This window comes from Callorhinchus milii, unplaced genomic scaffold (assembly GCF_018977255.1).
Source record: "Callorhinchus milii isolate IMCB2004 unplaced genomic scaffold, IMCB_Cmil_1.0 Scaffold4, whole genome shotgun sequence".
NCBI lineage: Eukaryota > Metazoa > Chordata > Chondrichthyes > Chimaeriformes > Callorhinchidae > Callorhinchus > Callorhinchus milii.
Window position 1 is genome coordinate 34,749,152 of NW_024704745.1, and position 25,942 is coordinate 34,775,093.

The following is a 25,942-nucleotide window of genomic DNA, read 5'->3' on the forward strand; positions in this document are numbered from 1 at the left end:
TATTATGTATGACTTTTAAAGTCTGTGTGTATATTTATAGTATTATTTTAGTATTTGCAATTAAAAGCTTAGTTTTTTAATTCAAAAAGGAACCGGTGAGATTGTTGATATATTTACGCCCTTATTTTTTGGAGACTCAAGAGTGTTTCCCAATGTTTTAGTGTCAGCTTGATGTACCTATGCAAAAAGTACCCACCACAGAATAAACTCAGAAGCAGCGAAGCCGGTTGTAGCTGAAATTGATAGTAACCAAGAAAGGAGATACTGAGGACATTCAATAAAGATAAATCAGGCAGAATTGAAAATTTGGGAAAAGGCCAACAAGCCATCTTCATCCAACCCTCTCTTGTTAATAAAAGCCAGGTTTGGGATCCAGTTACTTTGTTAAGACCCCTCTCTCTCTCTCTTCATTCATTTATCAGAGTTGAGCAATAGCATTTCAAGATTACAGTCTTTTCGGGAAATGAGCTGTCAGTTTCATGTAAGGACCTCAAACTGAGTTGCGATGGAGCTCCCTACAGAAATGTTGAAAATGTAGCTATTTCTAACTCTTTACTGTAACTGAACTGGAACTTGCTGCTTTCTCTATTTCATCAAACCATCAGTCAATAATGCTCAATTAACTGCCTATCAAGTGATATTCTGTTGCACCAAATGAGATTTCATTATCAAAGGCTTTCACTGTCTTATGGAGAGACATATCTACAAGGGTATTTGCCAGAAGCACATGATCTGATCTGGAACCAGAGTGTCAGGAAGGAGTTACGCATTGCAGCATCCTAATGACAAGAAACAAATAGCACATCACCCTTTGTGGATGATTTCCTAAAGAAGCAATGGGTCAGTAAGCAGGAACAGTCTGCTCATTCTACAGATACAAACCCAATAGGTTGCTTGTGTGAATATCCAGAAGCCAACATCCTGTCATCAACTGCAGTAAGTAATTAAAGATGACAGGAGAGCCATCCCATGGTAGCCCATTCTTTGATGGGGACATGTTATCTGTTTGGTTAATTGCTTAACTTGGATTGTAGCAATGTATCCCCAGGTAGTTTTAAATAAATTAGACAATTTATATTCTCTTTACAGAGAAAGTAAGGTCCATTAGATCGTAACATGCAGGTTACCACAAACGTTTCTGACCTTTACTTAGGTTTCTCAACATTTGCCTTGGGCCCAAGGCAAATGTTGAGAAACCTAAGTAAAGGTCAGAAACGTTTGTGGTAACCTGCATGTTACGATCTAATGGACCTTACTTTCTCTGATATTATTTTCTGTTTCTACACAATGACTCCACACCCATAATGCTTTAATACACTTTATATGGCGTTCGGTAGAGCAATATATAATGCATAACATAAGACAAGACCCAAATAAGCACTGCATCCAAAATGCAGCTCTTCCTATTCCAATCTTGTTATATAGTTTCAAGCGCAACACTTTTAAGAGGGTTTAGTGTGTTAGACCTACATATCTGGCTTTTTGTAGGATGTATAAGTTCGCCTACAGAAGAATCATTACACTTTACAGTATATCCTGTAAAGTGCTTTGAGACGTCCTCCTACAGTGAAAGGCTCTATAACAAATGCGTGCTTTTTTTTAATATTAAAATTATGACAAATCTTCCTTCAAAGAGTTTGAAAGGCTATGCTCAGTATGTCATAACCAGGTAAGATTCGCACTTTGGATAAAAAATTGGCAATGGTTTCCAATCTGTCACCCTTCGGGGATAGGTTTAAAGCAGTGCCAGCCAACCCATGGCCTGCAGGCCAGAAGTGGACCATGGGGCCGTCAATAAGTGGCCCACTGAACATTCACACATGTCAATAGCTTGTATCCATTTTTTTCTTGGTTGAATATTTCTTGATTTATGGCATAAATCAAGAAATATTCCATCAAGAAAATGTATTTTGTTGGCCAACCAAAAAGATCACAAGAGAATTTTGGATGACGAAGGGCCTTCGGCCCATTTGATCTCATCCTGGTTACATATTACTCATTACAATCCAAGTAATAGGTGTAACTTGTGAAAAACAACGCATTTAACATTTTCAGTCACTGCCACACTGCCTTATATAATCAGTCATTTAAATTCAAAAGCTTCAAAAGAAGCTTTTGTTATTTGGCAGTAAACCGTTTATTGTTCTGAGTGTCATTTTGAATAATAACAGCGGTCTACTTACAGAGGTGGCCAAAGTTAGAATGTAATCACTTCAGATATATTTCAAACAATTACTTTACACGTCTTTCAAACATAATTTTATACGTATTTCAAACGTCATTTTATACCTATTTCATTTAATCATTTCATGCATATTTCAAGTGATTATTAATATATTTCAAGCAATCATTTTATAAACCCAGTATTTCAATCCATCTCTTTATACACATTTCTAAAGGCAAACTAAAAGTTGGTATGTTTAACTACAAATACACAGTAATTACACTTTACAGTAATATCTTGTGAAGCACTTTCAGGGGTTTCAACAACACGATAAGGCATTATGTCAAATGCAAGGATTATTATAGGTAATAGGCTCTAACATGAAGTGTAAAGGTTTGCACACAAGAAAAAGAGTAGGAACATTTTATAAAGATCTGCAATATGTTGCTTTTGGAGCCTTTGTGTAAAGCAATGTGAAATGATATTAGATTTTTTTCTAATATGTGAATAGATTTCTCTATGTGAACCAGACCCCTATATTTTTCTGGATGCATTGTTTCCATTAAACGTATGAATTTTTATCAAATTGTTTTGGTTCCATTCCCACGCCTTTGGCTGACCTCACTTCTGTTGCACCATTGTACACCATTGTCCGAGAAGGAAGAAATGGTGCTGCTCCATAACCCATTCTGAAAGAAATAAAACATGTTAATAATGAAATGCTGTGTGTCCCCTTCTCAAAGCATGTGCCACAGTTATGTCCTGAACTTAACAAATTCTGTTTTTTTTGTGTCTATGCAACACAGCAATGCACAGGAAAGGGTGGTAGATAAGTGCAAATGGCAAAAGCAGCTTAGGCACAATCTCTGCAGATATCATTGCCTTTAGGACCTTCATTTTCTAATAGAGTAAAATATAATAATAATAATCCTTGCATTTGATATAGCGCTTTTCACGTCGGGAGGACGTCCCAAAGCGCTTCACAGAACACACTGTAAAGTGAATTGACTGTATATTTGTGGGCGAACGCGGCAGCCAATTGCGCACAGCAATGTCCCACAAACAGTCGTAGATTGAAAATGACCAATTTATTATTGTTTTTGGTTTTGGAGGGATTATTATTAGACGTGTGGAGTAAGGAAACTTGCTCAAGGTTTCGCCCTACCTGGAATTGAACTCAGGTCTCTCACTTGCAAAGCGAGTGCTCTAACCACTGAGCTACAGGACTCCACGTCCTGTAACTAACTGCTAATTTTCTATGTGTTCTTTGGACAAATTACAGAATAGAATTTCACCATAAATCAATCTTTATGAAATATAGAGGTTGTATTAAACTGGAGCATATTAATTACAGTCTAAGTTCATGCATTTTATACATGAAAATAGTTTAATGATAATATGTTATTCTATATCTCCAAACAAAATGTCTTAATTTACAATTTTTGGTCCCCATAAATATTATGTTGTAAAAAAGAATATATGAACTAAAAATCCTTATTTAATTTGATTCATAAACACACATCCCACCTTTATGAACATTTGTAGGTTTGAACATTACATTGGTGAAATGATATATTAAGCATATTTATATTGAATATAATATGTAATTGTGGAGTTGTGTTGCTCAGTGGTTAGACTACACGCCTCTGTTTACCTAGCAGTAAGTAGGAATTCGGTTATTAGTCGATTGGCGGATTGCTTTTCTGGGGATAATAATTCTCCCCCACAAAAATGATAATAATTTGGTCACGTAATCCACGACTGTTCATGAGACACTGCTGTGCATTTTGCCCACAAATATAGTCAATTGACTTTACAGTATATTCTGTGAAGCGCTTTGAGACGTCTAGAAGACGTGAAAAGCGCTATATCAAATGCAAGGATTATTATTAATATTAGAAATTAAACACATTATGGTGATTTCTCCTCAAATAAGAGTGTTTATGATGTGAAGGTATTTCGATTATGCTCTGAGAAACAACTTTCCCAATTTTACATATTATATAGCATGTTACAGCAAGGGAACCCGCTATTCGGCCTAACTAGCCTGTGTTGGTATTTATATTTTACATGAGCCTCTACCCCTCCCATATCCCTCTATTCCATTATTCTTCAAGCACGTATCAAGTTTCCTCTTAAATATGTTCATTCTTTCTGCTTCAGCTACGGCTTCCAGTAGTGAGTTCCACATTCTTGCTACCCGTTGCTAAAGACGTTCTCCTAAACTCCTTTTTATATGGAGTCCTGTAGCTCAGTGGTTAGAGCACTCGCCTCGCAAGCGAGAGACCTGAGTTCGATTCTGGGCAGGGCAAAACCTTGGCCAAGTTTCCTTACTTCACATGCCTGATAATAATTTCTCAAGAAAAAAAATAATAATAAATTATAACTTCAGTCCTCGATTGTTTGTGGGACACTGCTGTGCACAATTAGCTGCCATGTTTTGTCCACAAATATACAGTCAATTCACTTTAAGTATATTCTGTGGAGCACTTTGAGACGTCTAGAAGACGTGAAAAGCCCTATATAAAATGTAAGGATTATTATAATATACACTACTGGCTATGTTATAATTAATGCCCCCTTATTTTGAATTCACTGACAAGTAGAAGCAACTTATTCATGTCCACCTTATCGAATCCTTTCATAATTTTAAACACCTCTATCAGGTCCCCTCTCAATTATCTCATCTCCAGAGAGAAAAACAACAGCAAATTGCCTTTATATAGCTCCTTTCACCTCAGGAGGATGTGAAACTGTAATTTGTCCAATCTTTATGGCTTTTAGAGCTGAGTTAACATCTGCAATTATGTTACCCAGATAAAAAACATTTAACTGGAGCCCAAACAACCAGAATTAACACATGCTATTAGAATTTACATTTATAAACTAGATTAATCAGAATATAGATTTTCTCATGTAATGGCAAAAAATCCCTCAAAATTAGTGGATTTCTATTCTATTCCTAATATATTTTTATATCTTTAAAAACAACACAGTAAGAATGTGTACTGATTAAGATACGTTAAAGCTAATCTTTATTGCAAACGTATCAATCAGCACACAGTTTTATTAGATTACAGATATTTTCTAAGTGATTCAACTATACTAAATACTTATAATACGATCACTGTACCTTGGTGCAGTTCCATTAATCTTTTTTTATATCAGGTGGTCAATTCAGAGCTCTCATAAAATATTCATGCACTATGATCAAGGTCTCTATTTCATCTTGTAATCCTTTGTTTTTAGTAGGAGGAACATATTATGAGTATACATCAAAATTGTTCACATCTGTCATTACCTCATTTCTGAATTGGTGATCAGTAATGCAGTGAATTATTACACATTATAATATGGTTAGAAACAATCACTTCCAAAGTGACCAAACAGAAAGCATGAATTATAGACCTCTTGATCTGATTTATTTTGTTTCTCAGAGATCAGGCATTACATTTGCTAGTAATTCAACTTTATTAGCAACATAAATTAAAAAAATCTGGCCCTTGAATGCCAAAATGTATTTGATCTTAAGTAAAAATGCATATACCAGGCAGGTTCAGTACCTTGAAATGGGTCCCATCAAGTAAAAAGGCATCATTGGGTCTCAAATCTTTATCCTACTTTTCTTTATATTGCTCAGATCTTCGGCAAAACAATGAGGAGTATAACCTAAACCTGGCACCCAAAATGTACCATCTGCTGTATCTGATTTTTGGAGAGTTAATTGTAAGTCTGATACATGGCAATACTCAGCACCATGCAAAAGAACTTCCAAACTAATCTAATTCCATATGTGGAATTTCCCTTTGACTGGTTTCATTTGACTCTATTTTCCATTTGACTGGTATGGCATATGCACCTTCTCCCTGGAGGGGTACACAGTGCTTCCCTAACGCTGGATAGTTCAGGTGTAGGCTGGCAAGAACTAAGGATTGGTGACCTCAGTGTGTGAATTGGTGGACTGTTTGATTTTAACCAAATTGGCATTGGAAATGCTGATCATTTTTCCGCTGCTTGCTAGGAACCATCCTAGCTGTTCGGGTTTTGGCTTGCAGGGCTAACAGGCGGCAAGTGGGGAAAATCCCAGCCAGCAGTGAATGGTCTGCACTTCCAACGGCTGCCAATTTGATATCGTGCTTTTCACATCTGCTAGACGTCTCAAAGCGCTTCACAGAATATACTGCAAAGTGAATTGACTGTATATTTGTGGGTGGCAGCCATTGCACACAGCATGTCCCACAAACAGTCGTGGATTGAGTGACCAAATTATTATTTTTTTTGAGGGATTATTATCAACAGAAAAGCGATCTGCCAATCAACTAACAACTGGGTTCCTACTTACTGCTGGCTAAACAGAGACTTGTGGAGTGAGGAAACTTGCCCAACATTTCGTCCTTCCCAGAATAGAACCCAGGTCTCTCACTTGCGAGGCGAGTGCTCTACCCACTGAGCTACAAGATTCGACGCAAGTTATTTGATATGTTCAAATCCTCCAGTCTTCTTTATGACACCCAGCTCCCCTTTCAATAGATACATTTTTTTAAAAAGAGGACAGTTCCTGAGTGGAACATATTAAGGCAATTAACTGGAAAAAGAAGATTTCTCTCTGCAGTACTACCTCACTCCAACTAATCTCATTCAAATCACATATATTCTAAAAGTCTTTAAACAATGTGTTAGCATACCACACCAACAACAAATTATATTTGTATATTCAGCATTCTAAATACCTCCGTTCAGTCACAGCAGCAAAGTGTTCCATACTTTCAGATATAAAAATGAATGTATGAACTAATGCAGTGGTAGTGTTGTAGGTGATAAATATGGTGCACTCTTGTATTTTTCCAATATTTCTTCCAATCTTCTCGTTACCTATTCCCATGGCATTCCTAATCTCGTTTCCTTCTTTTTCCATTTACCATTAACGAGAAATTTGTTTCATTCCATATCCTCTCAAAACCTTTCAGAATTTTGATGACCTCTATGACAAATCCTAAAACAGTGGCATTAAATGTAAGACAAAAGCAATTATGAGGCATCTGACCCTTTAGTACAATAAAAGAATGGCATGCTGCAAGATATATTATAATAAATATAAGTATAATTTTAGAAACTTCTATAATGATGTTCTGCATATTCATGTGATAAACTTAAATGTACAAGTGTTTATTAAGTTGTACATTGCTGGTGTATACCTTAAATATAACTTGTTCCAAAGCTCCCATATTTATTCTTTGGTGCTTTGTACTTCTTTGTGCTGGTTGTGTGCTTCCAAAGTTGAAGGAATAGCACTGGCTGGTGCTGCATAGTTAATGGTGACTCTGCTGGTGAAGCAGGTGATCTTTTAACCTGTATCTGAAACTGAGCCCAATATACATATATCAGTGATAGGATTGTGTGCTACAGTCACTGGAGGCCCAATGATATCAGAAGCATTGACGATTGCCATTTGTGCAGGGATCTAGAACTGCCATTAACATGAATACCAAATGGTTTTGTAGTGCTCCACAGATGGCAGTGGTGGAGATCTCAAGATGCCCACTGAGCACAGAACAGTGGGATCCTGTGAGTTTCTGCCATAGTTGCCTATAATCAATCTTCAGGAGCTGCCAAGAATGTATCTTGAGTCTTCCACCCCAAGACCTTTATGACAGGAATAGGAGAATTGCTGAAAGCTGCCATTAGTGTTGCATATCCTCATTAGCAGACTGCAGTGATGTTTCGCTCTTGCATTTCATTAGGTTTGGGAACATTGAACAACATACGAATGCTGAACTCCTTCAAACTATCTTCCAATATTGTTTTAACGGAGACAAATAATTCTATAATAGGATTGCTTCATCACTTCTGTGTGAAAGCAGGTCTATTCAAAATTCTGCATCCATGCAAGTCATTGAGGACAATACCAGCTGGTCCTTCATGACTTGTATTGTTGCCATTCCATCTCCAGTGCCCTGTAGCTCAAAATGGACTTCCTCAGAAATGTCAACATTTTCCCCAGTATATTTCTCTGTGCTGATATTTGCTTCACTTAGAGGCAATGGAGGTTTATGTTTAGGTATGTGTTACTTTTCTGGTCTGGCAGACGTGTACTAGATTTTCAACATTCTGTAAAGAGAGAAGATGGTGCATTATCCTTGCACAGGAGCACATACATCCACTTGGTTACCACATTGCACCAATACACTGCCCTGACATAGCTTTAGTGTGGTATTATATAGTACTCGCTGTACCCATTGCAGCTTTGTTTGCAACCAAAGGATCCAGACAGACATTTCATCTTTATCTACACTCATTTGGGAGGACTCCTGTGGAAAGACTCCTTTTGGGAAGACTCAATGGGAGGATTCAATGCTTTAAAAATGTAATTTGATTGTTGTTGCCGCAGTGTATCTTGTCTGTGTTTATTTTGTTCCCGCCACCACTTGGCTACGCAGGATCCCACAGCCCCACGGTCAGCTGGCATGGTCACCCAGTGTAACTGCAGTGTGTGCTGTGGTAGGTGCTATGTGACGCACGATGCCACAGCATCACTTTGACTCACTGGCCACCAGGTGTAACTGCAGTGAAAAATGCAAAACTGAAAATAACTCATGAACGATAGGAGATACCTGAAAACAAATATGTCCATGTCACTCCGAGATGCAAGACCTTTCTGATGAGGTATAAATCATGTCTCCACATCAATTAGTTATAGAGATCCCTCTTGAGCACAGACAGACATTGTCGTTTTATTAGTATAGAAGAAGATAATAATAATAATCCTTGCATTTGATATAGCGCTTTTCACGTCGGGAGGACGTCCCAAAGCGCTTCACAGAATAGACTGTAAAGTGAATTGACTGTATATTTGTGGGCGAACGCGGCAGCCAATTGCGCACAGCAATGTCCCACAAACAGTCGTAGATTGAAAATGACCAATTTATTATTGTTTTTGGTTTTGGAGGGATTATTATTAGGCTCTGTGTGGAGTAAGGAAACTTGCCCAAGGTTTCGCCCTGCCTGGAATTGAACTCAGGTCTCTCACTTGCAAAGCGAGTGCTCTAACCACTGAGCTACAGGACTCCACATAGATAGATAGAAGAAGATAGAAGAAGAGAAGATAGATGATGTACTTATGCACAAATCAATGTGTATGGTTGCATTCTTGTGCCACATACTCTGGTGCAATTCATATACTATCTGAATCATATGGTATTTGCCACAATTGAATTCCTCTATTCCAACATAACTATCCCTCCTGAAGATAATCTGCTAGTTTTGCTTATTTGTGTTTGATGTGTGGAAATCATTGCTTGATAGCTTCTGTGTTTTTGTTGTCAATTTTTCTTCAAGCATAATATGGAGCAGTGGTGATTCAATCTCAGTGATTGGACCCATGGAATATCCTGAAACATATTCATTCTTCTATCACAGCATGTTCCTAGTAACTTGTACAATTTTGTTTTCTACATTAATGCTAAAGTCCCTACTGACTGACATGCTTCCCCCACCCCCACCCCCATTCTTTCAAGATATGTCTCAAATAGTATCTCTTTGACCTTGTTTTCAATCATTTTTCCCCTCCTCACCCCATCCCACCACAATGACCCTCAGCTCCAGTGACCATCCAGAATTGTCCTCATGTGAAAGGTTTATGTATATAAGCTGTAATTGTATTGTAAGTACTGCATTTTTGCACATATTTCCAATTTTAACTTTCTCACATAAGTATATCAATGGCGGCTCTTCAGGTGAAGCAAATGAGGCAAATCCTAGAATTTCAGGAGTATTAGAGCAAGGCAGTACCAGCTCAGGAGCCATGGGAACAAGGCAGTACTGGGGTGGGAGCCACAGGAGCGAGGCAATGCTGTCGCAGGAGTAAGGCCAGCGGGAGAAAGACCAATACATTGTGCATGTGTGAAGGGCCCATTGGCATGTTAACAAGGTAGCTTGGTTAGGCAAATTCAGATTGCCTCACCTGTCAAAAAAGGTGACCAGCCTTCACTGATGCATACGTGCCCCTTATCTTACTGCACAACAATGTTCCTCTCGTACCTTGATGCTTTTCTTGTAAGTCACACAGTTTTTTCAATAACATGTGTCACATCCTCTGAGTGTTATATGCACTGTCTGTATTTGGGGGACACAAACAATACCATAGCACCAGTCCATTTCTATACTCACCAAGCTTTGCAGGGCAGATGTACAAAAATGTCCTTTTCCCAAACCACTGTTCATGCATTTTGACTTCAAATTCATCACTCCACAACTGGATTTGTAGACTTTTAAGCTTTTATGAAATTCAATGGGCTTGTTAGCTGAGACGCTCATCATTGAGGGTACACCCTCGCCAACTGATGCTTTTCCATTAACGATAATAGAATCCTATTTCTCCCAAACAGCATTCAGTACTTAATTAAAAAATAATCACTGTATCCCCTTATCTCTAATATTTGCTGCCTTTTTATATTCAAGATAGCAGAGATATTTAGAAACAGCTGGTGGATGGGAGGCTGTGGTGGTGGGGTGGTTGGGTGGGGGAGCAATGATAGATGGTCTCAAGCACGTAAATGAAAGGCAGAATTCATTGAATGCAAACTTGATGCGTGTGATTTGTGCTGTTATTTTGTTCTTATTTCCATGCTGTAATGAAAATGAGCTCAAGGTTATAAGCCTGGATCCTACAGTAGTCGAGGCTGGCAAAGTATCAAAATGAATAAAAGAACTAAAGAGTATATTTTGGAACAGCACAGCTAACATGATACCTTTACCATGTTACAGTTTCGGCATGAACTCTACGTGCTCAGTTGATCTTTAGCGTGTTATAAATAACAAATTAACCCTATCCACTATTTAATTTCTGGAAAATATTCCATTACATTTCATTACTGGAAAATACTGCTCCATGTGCTACAGTGTAAACAATCGCAGCCTGCAAATCAATCAAACATTTATTTCCCATTATATTTTTCCTCTCTCGTAACACACGTCTTTTTTAGTGTTGAGATTTGTAGAATTCTTTACGGAAACAGGTTTAGAGCAGAGAGCTCCAGTGGGGACAGGCAAGGCAGAGGCGAGATAATTATTGCTGGTTATGGCGGTCGCATCACATTCCTCATTTTTCACCCTTATTATTCTTTGTCAACCTAAGCAAGAACTGACGGATCGCCCTGTGTAACAAATGGTATAGAATATCACACATGCCACATCTGAAACCTTGACAAGATGAAGGTGAAGTGAACACTCTCTCTGTTCATTTGAAGATCATAAGATAGGTTCAGGTAAGGAAGGCTCTTCAGCCATTTCAATTCATCCTTCAAGAATACCCATTCTAACGTCTTTCCATGATATCATCAAACAGTGTCTTAATTGAGGTTAGTCTCCTGACCCTTGCCACCCTTCCTGGTAATCTGTTCCATTTGTTGATTATTATTTGACTCCTACAATAATCATACCTTCGGGGATGTTTATCCTCAGATATTGAAAGGCAAAAGCTCACACCGCTCATAATGCATAAAGCAGCACCAGACCAGCCAACAAATAAAGCAGTTCCTAATTCATATCTGTGGAGGCAAACATATAAATTGAATGTTTACCTAAAACTTTTTAAACTTGCTACAACCTTATGTGCCATTCTTTAAAAGGAACGTATGTTCAAATATAGGCTACCAGACATTAAAACATTATTAGTGGAAGGAATCCTCGAATGAAATTCAGAGTAGTTATGTTATTGACATTTCTAACAAAATTAAAGCAAAATTCAGCTTAGATAATGCTAACATTAATACAGTTATTTTTTTCTGCTTTTAAGAACAGAAAATTACTCCTTATATTTTCACAAATCATTATATTTCACCTACAAAATACACATAGTCCCACCACCTTACAGTATATCACGTGAAGCCCTTTGAAGCATCTCAATGCCTTGAGAGGGCACTATATCAAATGCAAGGAACATTATTATCATAACATCAATTATTTAAAGATAGCTCTTCACTCACTTTCCTTCACCATGTGTAAAAGTTGAGCAATATTATACAGCCTTTAATGTATTTAACAGAGACAAGATGGACTGTCCCTATAAGTTTTTGGAGTCTTTCAGTTTTTCCTACTGAAACTTATAAAAAACACACCAACAATTATTTTGATGATGGATTTCTTGCAATTTTTTCAGTAACAATTTTAGTTGCAAGGTTTATTTTGTGTGCCATATCAATAAAAAAAACTCTCTCTAAACTGCTTAAAATGTTCAATTTACCTTAACTTCAAAAGAACATTTTGAGCGACATCAGTGAATTTTCATATACCTATACCAGCCATCCTTATGACCTCTTGGAGTAGAGATTGACAGTTATGTGATAAATTAGGGACTGGTTTGCACTGAGAACTTGCATCAATTAGGAATTAGATTAACTGTTAGTAAGCTCTATCATATTTCTCTTGTATAATTCAATGCAGATTCACTAGACTGAAATGCAACACTCGCCGAGAATGTTTCACATATGAACATTACAAATGGCAGAGAGAAAATGGCTTCCACCTTCGGTCCCAATGGTGGAAAGGCACTTTAATTTCAACCAATTGAGCCTTATTTATCAATGGAAAATTGCTATTCCCTGTAAGGCACGTCCTCGATATAGTAATCCAGCTCGAAGGCATCATAATGATGATGGTGTTTTGCAAGAGGAATGGATGATTTTCCAACCAACCAAATAATACCATTAGTGAGAACCATAACATTGAAATTTTGCATCTCATTTTTGGAGCTTTCTTTAAATTCCAAGGCACTGTACCATGTGACAAAGTGACAAGAGTCTAAGCAAATTCCTTATAAAGTTGAAGTTCTCTCAACAAACTGTTATTCAGTACCTTGAGAACTGTTATTCAGCTAGTAATCTCAAGAATGCCTATTTGTATGCAGAAATCACAGAGTGCAACCTAATATTTAGGTTCAAGGTAAACAAACAAGTGATTCATTTAGTTAGAAAAGGAGGAATTTGTAAATTATTAAATGGGGATGTTTATGTTTTCTTATCCAACAAAGATAGATAGCATTTGATGTTTTTCATTGTTATTGTGATTTCCTGATATTTGAAATGACACGTGATCAAAAAAGATTCAAGATGATAAATGAAGGGAAGATGCCAGTATATTGCTGAATGCAAAAATCATGTGGACTCAGGGAAAAGTTTATTAAAGAGACATTAATACTTCCAAATATCCAGTTTGTGGAGAATACATAAATTCAGGAACTAATCTAACCTTTTCCTCAATGCTATTTAGTTAATGTTTATTCTTTTGTTCTGTTCTGTGTCCGCACAGTCCTATCAAAGTACTCTTTTGTAAAAGGACTTAGTGACCCTTAACACCCTTTAAAAGAGGAGACCTTCATCTGTTCTGCCAATTGCAAGAATTCATATTATAACTTCCTTCAAATTTATGATCAACATTAATAGCACTGGAAAACAACCTGATATTGGAATTAAATACTTACTTTGGCATAAGAGGATCATTGTAGTCTAAAGTAACTTGATATGCATACCATGAGCAGGCAACCATTGGTGACAACCCTAGGAGATACAGAACAGTGACTATTACATGAAACAAAACAAAAACAAAATGCCAAAGATTTGGAATGATTATTTGAAAAGCTGTTCATTTAACCCTTAAATGTAGAACAAATAAAACCTTACCAAAGTGTTTTTAAAATGGATACTCTTTGATAAGTTGTCCTTACCAGCAAGTATGAACATGAATCCAACACAAAAGGTAACTTTTGCTTTAATCCTTTCTGACCCTCCGACGTTGGTGCATTTCATCCCCATCAGTGCTAATATGGAACCGAAAAATCCCAGACAAATAGAGGTGACCATAAGCGCTCGACAGACCAGGACATAGGCTAAATTTCAAGAATATCACAAATTACTCTCATACATGAAGTTTCAAAAGAAGTATCACATTTTTTAAATTAGTGCTTTGTTGACATTACACTGGAAATATAATTTCATTGTAAGGAGGCCGGTCAATCAATTGTGTCTGTGTTGTGTTACTTCCCCATTGAAACTATCTGTTCTACCCCATTTGCTCAATTTCTGTTGGCCTTTAACAGACCGAAAATTCCACTCAATCTTAGCATTTAAAATTTTCTTAAAATTCAAGATTTTGTAGATTTGTAGAAAATTCTTTAAATCAGTCTTCATTTGGGAATCATTATTCTATTTGATAGCTTCGACCGTCTGCAATCCTATATTTAAGGTACTGTGTGTCTATACCACATTGACTTCTGCCCTCCTTGGATAACTTTTCATTATTTTTAAATTCATTCTTTTCCCCAAAATAATTTTAATAATATTCCTTGCATTTGCTATATTGTCTTTCATATTAAGAAGATGTCCCAAAGCGCTTCACATAATATATGGTAAAATGGTGTGACTGTAACGTAGTGTGACTCTCATAGGTTTAAAACATTTTTGCATAGTGTATAAGGGTCCTGTTTATTACGCAAACAACTTTCCCCCTTTAGATCAAAAACTATGCGGTGATCATTTAAGATGTTAATTATTACATCATTATTTAGTGCATCTTCAGGATGTCCCAGCACCTTGGGGCATCCTCCCAACGTGAAAGGCATATAATTAACAAACCATACCCCACAATTCAACATAAAATATGTTGAAATCAATTGTCCCACTATTTGCACATGTTGTTGCCCTCATCATAATGATGCATGATTTTCTTGATTCTTCTCTATTCCCAATGTTCCTTCTTTACCTCCCCCTTCACCCACTCTCATGCCTCAGAGTTCCTGTATCTTTAAATATCAACAAAGACTGAGAAATAAAGAATATCAATGAATGATAAATAACTCTCACACAGCTATTTAACGGATGTAGAAAGAAAAACTCTAGCCTTCCTTGGCTAACTTAGGTCATATATTTATACCTATAGGAAAAAAATATTGGAGAAGAGGCTTTCTTTCCAGCAAGAAACTGAACAGTCTTATCAAATTGAAATCAGTCGGTCATTGCTCCATTCACGTTGAATCTGTGGTGATAATTGTCAACAAATGCCATGAAACACACTTACAAATGATCAGATCACAACAGATAATACATTTTATTGTAGACATATTAAAGGAAATTTAGGATAAGTCCAGGTTAAACCAGAAAGGATTTTTTAATGCACATTTTCTATATTTTTCTCCCCCCTTTCCCCCTCATGGTTCCCCAGCTGAGAAAGTGCAGACAATCTGTTCCCAATGTTCTTGTCTATCACCGGACAGAAGGAGATGAATAAAAGCTATATGCATCTGATTATCTGTCTCTTTCTCACTCTATCTTGCCCCTGTTGGCATCTTGTCTTGGGATATGGTTGAAATTGGCAATTCACAGTGTGTAGAAGCCTATATCCTAACATTATGTTATGCAGCATTTTGAAATCTAAGTGCTGTTCACTGGAACTGGATAAAACAATGATATTTTTTCAAAATTTCCTTACTCCACACACCTCTGTTTACCTAGTAGTAAGTAAGAACTGGTTATTAGTCAAATGGTGGATTGCTTTCCGTGGATAATAATTCCTTCAAAAAAAAAGAATTTGGTCACTCAATCCATCAATGTTTGTGGGACACTTTTGTGCACAATTGGCTGCCACATTTCGCCCACAGAATATAGTTAATTCACTTTACAGTATATTCTTTGAAGGATTTTGAGATCAAATGCAAGGATTATTATTAAAGAATGGAGAGTTTCTCCCAGTGCCTAGCCAAAATTCCCGCAAATAAAATTGTTCATTCAATTTACGGCTGCCGAGTTCACCCACAAAACATACAGAGTCACTGTGCATTACAATGAATCCTGTGAAGTGCTTTGGGATGAGTGCTTTTGACATGAAAGGCACTTTACCAAATATAAGGATTATTGTATGATTCGTATTATTTCTATGTCTGTTTTTAGCCTTTCTCAACATTTACCATTCTTTGGATGAGCAGCTGTAAACTCCCATTAATGAAGCCCTGGCTTAATGTATCACTAAGTCTCCATGCTGTCAATATCCTGCCACTTCCCATGAAAAGTGTTAACGCGGGGCACCTCTTCACTTGTCATTCTGCTTAACATGTAAGTAGTCTTTAGTCTCTCCACATAACTAAAGTCTCTCATCCTGGACCATTCTGATAAATCTCCTCTGCACGGTATCCAAGGCCTTAATATCCTTCCTATAGTGTGGTGCCTAGAATTGGACACAATATTCCAGCTGAGGCCAAACCAGTGACTTATAGAGGTTTAGCAGAATGTCTTTGGTTTTGTACTCTATGCCTCTATTTATAAAGTCAAGAATCCCAGCTGCTTCTTTAACAGCTCTATCAACCTGTCGTGCCACCTTCAAAGACATGTGTATGTGAACCCCAAGTTCCAAAGCCTCTACAAATGTTGTTTTGTAATTGGTTACTTATGGGGTTAAAAGTTTATACCTGTGGCTTGCAAACCTATTGGTTTTCTGAAAACCATCATCTTAAAATTTAAGCTTATCAAAATTTTGGAAATGTCTTAAATTCTGTTTTTGTTTGAACATCAGTATTATGAAGTGTCGAAAAATAATTGGAGAACATTAGCTTCCAAATTAAGGCTGAATTAAGGCTTACATTTTCCTAAAATTCTGCGCAATCTTAACATTTAAGATACAAGTTTTAAGATTACGTGCAAGAGACATCTCGGGAGATAACTTATCATCTCTGCTGGGGCAACTACCCACCAGTTCAATGTGAGATTTAAAACTCAATGTATGATTAATTGAAAATAATGTATGTATTATTGTAGAATACATTATTGTAGTAAAATGATGTAGGTTAAAAGTATGAACCTACAGTGTACCATTCTGTGGAAGGCTGCTCCAATTAATAAATTAAGAAACAATCCAGGAAGCAAAACAGCTGTTATTAAATTAATAGACAACAGGGGGCACTAAGTACCTGTTTCAGCCAAAGTTGATGTGATGTGGCTCCAGTGCATTTGTTTGCATGCTGTGAAGTTGTTTGCAAATAAAAAGATTTATTTTGAACAGTTTACAGCCATAAAAGTTGCTTCAGCTGCATTTGAGCTTGATGCTGACGTTTTGTAATAGCACTTGGAGGCATTTAGCTTGTTGACAGCACCTCTCAAGTCTTCTCTGTAGACCTTAGAACTATGAGGTATTCTTTACTGAGGTACATAGTGAAGGGCCAGGGCACAAATTGCAGAACAGTACCAAGTTTGAAATGGATAGGAGGAGAATGTGAAAGAGGAATTCTCCAAGTGCCACAAATTGCATAATTTATATATTATAGTTAATGTGACTTTCTCAGTGGCATAAGTTTTCCATACCCTGTAAGGTGAGAGAGATCAAGCCACAAAATACCTTCTGGCTGAGAGTTTTTATTTCAGATATTTCTGGTTTCAGTGAGAATATTCAGTGAGTTCAGATGATGGCAGTGCTGACTAATTAGGAGTGTTGTGGTAATTTAATGTGATGTAAGATGTACGAAACCTGGATCTGGTGGAATAGACTGTTCATAGACAAGTGGATTTTAAAAACATATCAATGGACATTAAAAATACCATTTTTTGTGATTGCAACTAAAAATAATATTTTGTACATGCAGCTACAATGTTAAAAAGCATCAGTGCCATTATGTATTGTCTGCACAGTGGCATATTGTAATCATCCAGTTCAAGCAGCATAGGATTGTTTCAAAATGCAAGCTGCCAAATCTCCATTAATGTGCATGATAATAGCTAGGAAGGATATTTTAATGTGTGGTTTATTTTAGTGGTGATGTAAGCATCTGGTTAGTCTTTCCAGTAATAATACCTCAAAGGCTATTGCAATAATGTGGAAAGCATGAAAACAAGCTGGAAGTAGATTAGTAAAGATTGAATTATTCATCTATTGCAACATAGTTCCACAATGCGACACTAAATAATTTGTCTTAAACATTATGGTACTGATCGGAATTTGTATTGCAACAACACAACAACTTGGATTTATCTGGCGCCCTCCATGCCGGACGGTGTCGCAGAGCGCTTCACAGTAACGGATCCCGGGGCTGACCCAGGGGGAGGGGGAGGAAGGTGACCAAAGGCTCGGTCGAAAAGAAAGGTCTTCAGCCGAGACCTGAAAATAGAAAGTGAGGGGGCAAGACAAAGGGAGTGAAGAAGGGAGTTCCAGAGCCTCGGGGCGTATTGGCTGAAGGCACGGCCGCCGTATTAAGATTGATGTCACTGCTGGCACATACAACATGTAAAGGGGGTGAAAATGGAGTACGTTATGTGATAATCACATCATATATTGGATTTTTCACTCCATTAAAATATTATTTTGTTGAACTATTTAAAATATTTATATAGTTGCATTAAAGGGATTAAATTGCATTGACTTGTGAGGCATAGAAATATATGAAAGACCAGGAAGAAGCCATTCAACCCTGTTCTACCCTCCAGTACTCAAGTATCTGTCTATCTCTCATCTAAACATCAGGTGTGTTCAAAGATGTGGATGGGATTTAAAGATACCTAGAGAGGGGGTAAAGCTGAGGGATAAAGGCAGGAAGTTCCAGGGGGAAGGGGGTGCTTATAAACTCAGTCACCCATGGTAGTGTTGAGGGGACAGGGGATCCACAGCAAGCCTGCTAGTTGAGTGAAGAGGGTGAGCAGACAACTGTTCTTTTACACCTTATGAGAGGTAAAAAATATGTCCATTCAGTGTTAAACATTTTCAAATACTTCATGATAATTTACATTTTAGTCTGTCATTACTTAGATGTGAGTGTGGTAACAGCTTGCAGGGCTTGACACTGTTATGTAACCTATTAGTCACCATTCAAAACTGTTAATGCAGATTCTCATCTTACAAACAAATTCCCTTAGTTTGGGAATTTTTTGCTTAAGCAAATTGTTTGTCAAAAGAAAGTCGCTTTTGAATTATGCCTTAAGAGGAGGAAATCCTTGTTGGCAGACAGGTAGTCTAAAATATATAATTTTTTTTGTGTTTTGTTCGGAGTGGCTGTGTGATGTTATTTCAGATTTGCCTGCCAACTTATTTATGTAAAACATTGCTGTTTCTTTGACTGAGGTTAAAGGACTGCAAGCTCAATTTTTTTTAAAAAATTCACGTGAATCTTGTAATGATATTCAATCCAAAACACAACATGTTGGTAAGTTTCTTTATTATCAATTTGATTTATTTGGTAAAAAATGTACAAAAAACATAAAACAAACCCCACATTTAAATGTGGAGTAATGACTTCTCAAAATGAACCAAGACAACATCTTTCTGACCTTCACCAAGTTAAACAAAGCCATCTCCACATTATCCTAACTGCAAATATGAATCCCAATATACTCTGTTTTCTATTTAACCCATAATTGCTGGTACAATAGCAATTAAGTATGCAACACCATTAACTGATTCCCTGCCTAAGCAAAATATCAGCCCAGGCAACAAGTTTACATGTTCCCATCTCAGCTTGTTTACTCACACCAGTTGTAGAAACTAACAAAACATAATCTGTTACATCTAGATTTTGCACTTAGCAAAAGTAAAACCATGAACACAGCATCCTCCAGTCTATTTCCTTCATGCCCTGCCCAACAGCAGGCTCACAGAAAGATCTGTTCCACTGCAGAGTCACAGTCCTACAGACTCCATATTCACAGTCTTTTTTCCTCTCCTTTCTTTTGAATGTCTCTGCAAACACAGTCCCGCACACTCTTTGCAAACCTGCAGTACCATATTGATCTCCATTAATTCATCTTTCTGGTGGACCAATCTGTTCCCCGCTCACCAAAAGGCCTCCTTTGTCGCACATACCACCAACTATGCTTGCCTTACCATCTCTGTTTAAGCCCTTCTTGGGCCCGCAAACAATATCCTCTTTGACCATCAAGTCTGATAACACAAATCTTTTCAGAGAATTTCTCAACCTCTTCCACACCTTCTGTGCAAAGGTGTATTCCCATAACACATGTGCAGACATTTTTTTGCTTCGTACAACTCCCTCTTGGGCAGCTTGCTACCAAACACCAACTTCTTTTAGAGCCAGAAACTTCTGCACAGAAGGTAATTATTTATTGCTATCCACACAAGATCGTTCTGTGAATCTATCAGGTCCCTATAGTTCACATTATCTCACACATACTCAAAACACTTATCTGGAACTCCTCTTATTCCTTCCCCAACACCCCCTCCATATCCCAGACCTCTACTCTCCCAAACCTCAAGTCAATTTGCTTCAGAAAATCAAACCCCCTCTAAATTTCTTTCAGCTTTTCCCATGCAAAAGGGATTGTGTGGTCCTTTTGCATACACCCTAAATGCTGCCACGCATTTCCAAACATAGCATGAAAAAAAACTCTTCAGAACTTTTCTTCACCCACACCTTCATTACTTCATACAAAGAGGCCACTTTTAATAACAGGAGAATCTTTAGAACCCCTTTTCCACCTCATTTTATTATTATTATTATTATTATTTTCCATTCTCTTCACAATCACTTCTCTCCTCACTCTTGATCTTTTCCACGCACACAAAATGAAACATCAATTTCTCCATGATTCTCCCCGTTCTTCGATCTGGAGTGAAAATCCTTCCAATATATTGGCAGCACCAAATACTTCACCAATACAATCCCGGTCATCATCAGCATCTTCTTCCTCCACTCATTCATCCTTCTCTTCACCTTAATTACTGAATATATTCAATTTCTCCCAAGCTTGACCTTTTGCCAAATGAAATTCCCATCAGCATCCATAATCCTTTTTCTATATCTACCTTTGTTGGGGCTTCTGTTTGTACTCTCAGCAGCCGATGGTCTGAAAAGCACACTGGCTTCTCTTCAAATTTCCTTACCTGCATTCTGTTTCTTGTAAACAATTTTTTCAAAAATCTATCCTCAAGTGTCTGCTGCCGTTCTTACTCCCGACATGAAAGTTGCCAAATCAAAAGAAAGGATTCTTATATTCCAACGCATTTCTCGCTGGTCTCCCCAGCTCCACCATTCATAAGATTCATCTCATTCAAAACTCTGCCACCCGCATACTGACCTGGACCAAATTCCATACCCTCATCTCACCAGTTCTGGCCGGGCTCCACTGGCTCCCCATCACCAAATGGATCGACTTCAAGATCTTCATCCTCATGTTCAAATCCATTCACTTCCTGGCACCTCCCTACCTCTCCAACCTCCTCACTCCAAAATCCATTCCCCAGCGCCTCTGCTCAACTGGCACCGGCCTCCTGCTCGTCCCTTGGACTCTCCGCCCCACCTTTGGAAGTCGTGCTTTCAGCCACTACACCCCAAAATTCTGGAACACTCTCCCATAATCCCTCTACCTTGCCCCTCTCTCCCTTCTATCAATTCCCAACTGAAAACTTTCCTGTTAGACTGTGCTTACGACCATTTCTCCCCTACCCCCAACTCGGAATCAGGCTCTGCCACTGTTGAGCGCTCTGAGATAATGCCCTGCGTGGAGGGCACTATATAGGTGCAAGTTGTTGTTGTTATATATTTTATCACTTTTACAATTTTAGCAGGGTAAACAGGCATGGTAATGATCACTGTCTCATCCAGAGAGCAGCATTGCAAACTCTCTCCGGCTACTTCTCATGTGCCACTCACTATTGTGCAATCAAGAGATTTTTATTTTGAAAACTTTTGTTTTTATTTTCTCCTTATCAAAGTCCTTATGATGGAAAATGAAGTTTGCACATTAGGCTCCTGTTGTACATTGGAGAAAATTGTGCAAACTTTGTGCTTTTGTGAATCGTTTCTCAGACTAATAGAAAGTCTGACAAACTGTTAAACTATGGTTTATATGAATCTATTAACAAACCAAAGATGCCTGTAAGTGTTTTTCTCACATTATTGAATTTTAATTCTAGGGTTTAATTTCCAGCATTTCTGACATCACAGGAGAATTAACTTTACCAGGTCTCTGGGATTAATCGTCTTCCGCTAAAGCGGCTTCTACTGTATATCAATGTTATATCTTCATGTATTATATATTGATATGTATGTTAAAAATGATATATCATATTCAAGTATTATAACTTATTGCTATAAAACATTGAACTTAGCATCATCCTTAATGCAGGAGGACAGGAGGCAGATACATGTTCATTGCAATAAAGCCAAGTGCAAGTGATGTGCTCACTTTTTCACAGTACACATAGTAATGTACATTTCTTTGTAAACTCATAGTGGAGCTAATAAAGTGTTAATGATTTTGGAGTGGGAGGGAGGACAGTCAGAAGTCGTGGTTCATATTGGAACAATGACACAGGAAAGAGTAGGTTTCCAATCCTGCAGAGGGATTTTCAGGAGTTAAAAAGTTAGATTAAGGAGCAGAACATCATAAAGGGATAAGCCGGGTAACTGTAGATTAGATATCTTGATATCAATAGTAAGTAAACTTTTACAAGCAATAGATTGGTAGATGAAGAAGATCCTTTTGCCCAGTTAATCTCATCCTTCCAGAACACCCACTTTACTGTTTTTCCATCACAGCATCACAACGTTTTAAAAACATCCTAATCAGTAACCTGTTCCAGTTGTTAATTAAAAATCCATGCATCCTGTCAATAATTAAACATGTATGCAGATGACACCCAACTCTACTTTTCCACCTCTCTTTGCGGCCCTTAGTCCCCTGATGTTCTGTCAGGCTGCCTGTCAAGCCTCAGGGGCTGGATGAGCGCAAACTTCCTTCAGCTGAACGTTGACAAGATGGAAGCCATACTCTTCGGCTCTCATCACCGTCTAAAATCTCATGGTTCTCACCTCCTCCACCTACCCGACCTCCCCCTAAAACTCTCCAAACCCATACGCAACCTAGGCATCAGGTTCGACCCCCAATTATCCTTCCTCCCCCACATCCGGTCCCTCACCAGCACCGCTTTCTTCCACCTCCGACGCATCGCCTGTCTCCGCCAATACCTCACTCCAAAAGCCACTGAAACCCTGGTCTATGCCTTTGTCACTTCTCGGCTGGACTACTCTAATGCCCTCCTCGCCGGTCTCCCATCCACCACCATCCATAAAATCCAAATCATTCAAAACTCTGCCGCCCGCATTCTCACCCGCACGAAACCCTGCTCCCCAATCACCCCAGTCCTTGCCAGACTGCACAGGCTGCCTATCCCAGAGAGGATCGATTTCAAGATCCTCACCCTCGTATTCAAGTCCCTGCACTCCTCTGCACCTCCTACCTCTCTGACTTCCTCTCTCCTCAAAACAGCACCTGTTGCCTTTGTTCCTCTGGGTCTGGCCTCCTCCTCGTCCCCCAAGTCCTCCGCTCCACCCTCGGCGGCCGTGCCTTCAGCCACTATGCCCCGAGGCTCTGAAACTGCCTTCCTCACTCCCTTCGTCTTGCTCCCTCCCTTTCCATCTTCAGGTCTCTGCTGAAGACCTTTCTTTTCGACCGCGCCTTTGGTCACCTTCCTCCCCCTCCCCCTGGCTTGGTCCCGGGATCCGTGACTGTAAAGCGCTCTGAGACGCCGTCCGGCGTGGAGGGCGCTATATAAATCCCAGTTGTTGTTGTTGTTGGAAAACTTTCTGATCACACACAAAAATTTGCATCTCTGAAACTAAATGATATTTGATCTCACAACTTTCTGAACAACCAAAAGAAGATAACATTTTCTCCTTAAGAGAAATTATCAGAGAACGAGTTGACATTTTAAAGACAGCACCATTGATTCAAATATTTCAGCTGTGGAGTGAATGTCATGCAATAATTAACTATTGTCCTTATTTATTTTTGATTTTAGACCTAAGAATAAATATTTCTGTTGTCTCCTAGTACCTGTAATGTTGAATTCCCGTATAGGTTCAAACATAATACTGACCATAATACTGTGAGGGGACTGAGAATATTGTTTTGCCTTTGTTATCATCTGTTTTCACAAAGAATACAAGAAGTTATGATATTACTTTAAATATTAAAACAATATTTCAGACGTAATGAAACAACATGGTAAATAAGTACAACAACAGCAACAACTCAAATTTATAAAGCGCCATTCTGTGGGTAGCTTCTCAAAGCACTTGAATATAACTAATGCAGCACTTTCATAGATTAATTAACCTCTCATGTAATTGTTTTGTCAGTGTAAAAAGGATTAGTGGATGTTAATCAAAATGTGATGAAAAACCTGACCGAAGTAATTGAAGCTGAAAACAAACCTTACCGTCTAACTTGAATAAAGTGAGGTGTTCACGACACTGAACTGATCCAAGAGCATTTCCAGCACAGTTCGTCCAAAGACCTTGAAAGACCCATGTAGCAGTGATCACTGAAGATGCTCTGCTTGTTATTTTCCACTCTTTAGACAGTATGGCAGCAAGTACACAACTATTTCCAATGACACCAAACATGAAACCTAGAATCTGCATTCCTGAGTGAGCCATGGTAGTATATTCTGGAGGATGCTAGTTTCTGTTCAGCAAACTTTTTTGTTCTTTTCGCTAAGAAATGAATAATTTCTGCTGTAAGTTGTCCACTTTCAAACATGAGATAGTGTGGAATTAAACTTTATGCACAGTAGATGATTAAAAGTGTACTCAAGGTGCAAATAATTAATTTGGATGAAGGTGCTTAGTTTTGCTTAGTTAATGATACTTCCTAAACAAAGTAAATGAAAAACAGACATTTCATGAAAAGGAAACACAGAAGAATTCCTAGAGTTACAATAATTTTATTTAATTATTTACAGAAGCTGTATTTTTCGATGCCTTTTGTTTAAAAATGATTTTGCCTACAATGTACAAATTATTACATTAAGATTAGATTCGCAGAATATTCAGTGAACCTTACAAGTGAAAGCAAAGGACAAAGTCTATCAAAATACCACCTGAGTTAAGGGTATTTATAAAAGTCCTGTTTAATAATAAACAGAAATGGATATATTGCTATTTTGCTTATGCCTGTATCAACAATAATGACTTGCATTTATATAGCGCCTTCACAAGGGGTAGGGTCCCGGAAAACTTGACAGTCTGACCCTGAACCAGGAGGAGAGGGAGGGGGGAGCTGACCGTAAGCGCAATCAAAAAAGGTCTTTAGGCAGGATATGAAAGTGGGGAGGGAGAGGCAAAGTGGATGGATTGAGGAAGAGAGTTCCAGAGCTTCGGGGCGCAATGGCTGAAAGCACAGCCACCGATGATGGAGCGGAGGGGACGAGGGGCAAACAGGAGGACAGAGCCACCCGAGTGTAGGTAGCGGATGGTGGAGTGGGGGTAAGCAGATCGCAAAGGTTAGGAGATGTGAAGGCATAAAGGGATTTGAAAACGAGTGAGAGGATCTTAAAATCAATCCGTTGGGAGCCAGTGAAACCTGGCAAGGACAGGTGTGATGGGGATACGGAGATTTGTGCGGGTGAATATCCGGGCAGCGAATTTCTAAATTAATTGTATTTTATGTGTGGTGGAGCTAGGGAGACCAGCGAAGAAGGCATTTGAATAGTCCAGCCAGGAAGTGTCGAAGGTGTGGATGAGAGTTTGGCTGCTGTGGGTGTGAGGTACTGACCGGGAGGTGGAAAAAAGCAAACCTGGTCAGGGAACGGATGTGGGGTAGAAAGGAAAGTTGGGGATTGAACCTGACGCCTAAGTTGCACATAGGTTCGGTGAGTCTGGGGGAGAGCCCGGGGAGGTTGAGAGGTTTGGACCGGTAGAAAAGAAGACGTTGACGGGAGCCAGAGTATGGCTTCCATCTTGCAGACAATCAGCTGCAGGAGTTCAGCTGTATTGAGAGTGTTCATTTGAAA

At 38.4% G+C, this 25,942-nt stretch overlaps 1 protein-coding gene across 1 annotated transcript; it reads right to left on the reverse strand.

Moving 5' to 3' along the window:
* Positions 1-2,118: 2,118 nt before the first annotated feature.
* On the reverse strand, positions 2,119-24,713 carry LOC103176908 (claudin-10). Its single transcript, XM_007890785.2, has 5 exons — positions 24,368-24,713; positions 13,884-14,045; positions 13,641-13,716; positions 11,602-11,709; positions 2,119-2,853 (listed from the first exon to the last, which is right to left on the reverse strand). Exons 1-5 carry the CDS (start codon positions 24,585-24,587, stop codon positions 2,727-2,729), a joined length of 693 nt encoding a protein of 230 aa, XP_007888976.1. The 5' UTR covers positions 24,588-24,713; the 3' UTR covers positions 2,119-2,726.
* Positions 24,714-25,942: the final 1,229 nt, after the last annotated feature.

Coding starts and splice junctions, on each gene's coding strand:
- LOC103176908 (XM_007890785.2), bottom strand. CDS start 24,587: ATGGCTCACTCAGGAATGCAGATTCTAGGTTTCATGTTTGGTGTCATT. Junction 11,710..13,640: donor AATGATCCTCTTATGCCAAA/GTAAGTATTTAA, acceptor TTGCCTCCACAG/ATATGAATTAGGAACTGCTT. Junction 2,854..11,601: donor GAGGATAAACATCCCCGAAG/GTATGATTATTG, acceptor TATTTCTTTCAG/AATGGGTTATGGAGCAGCAC.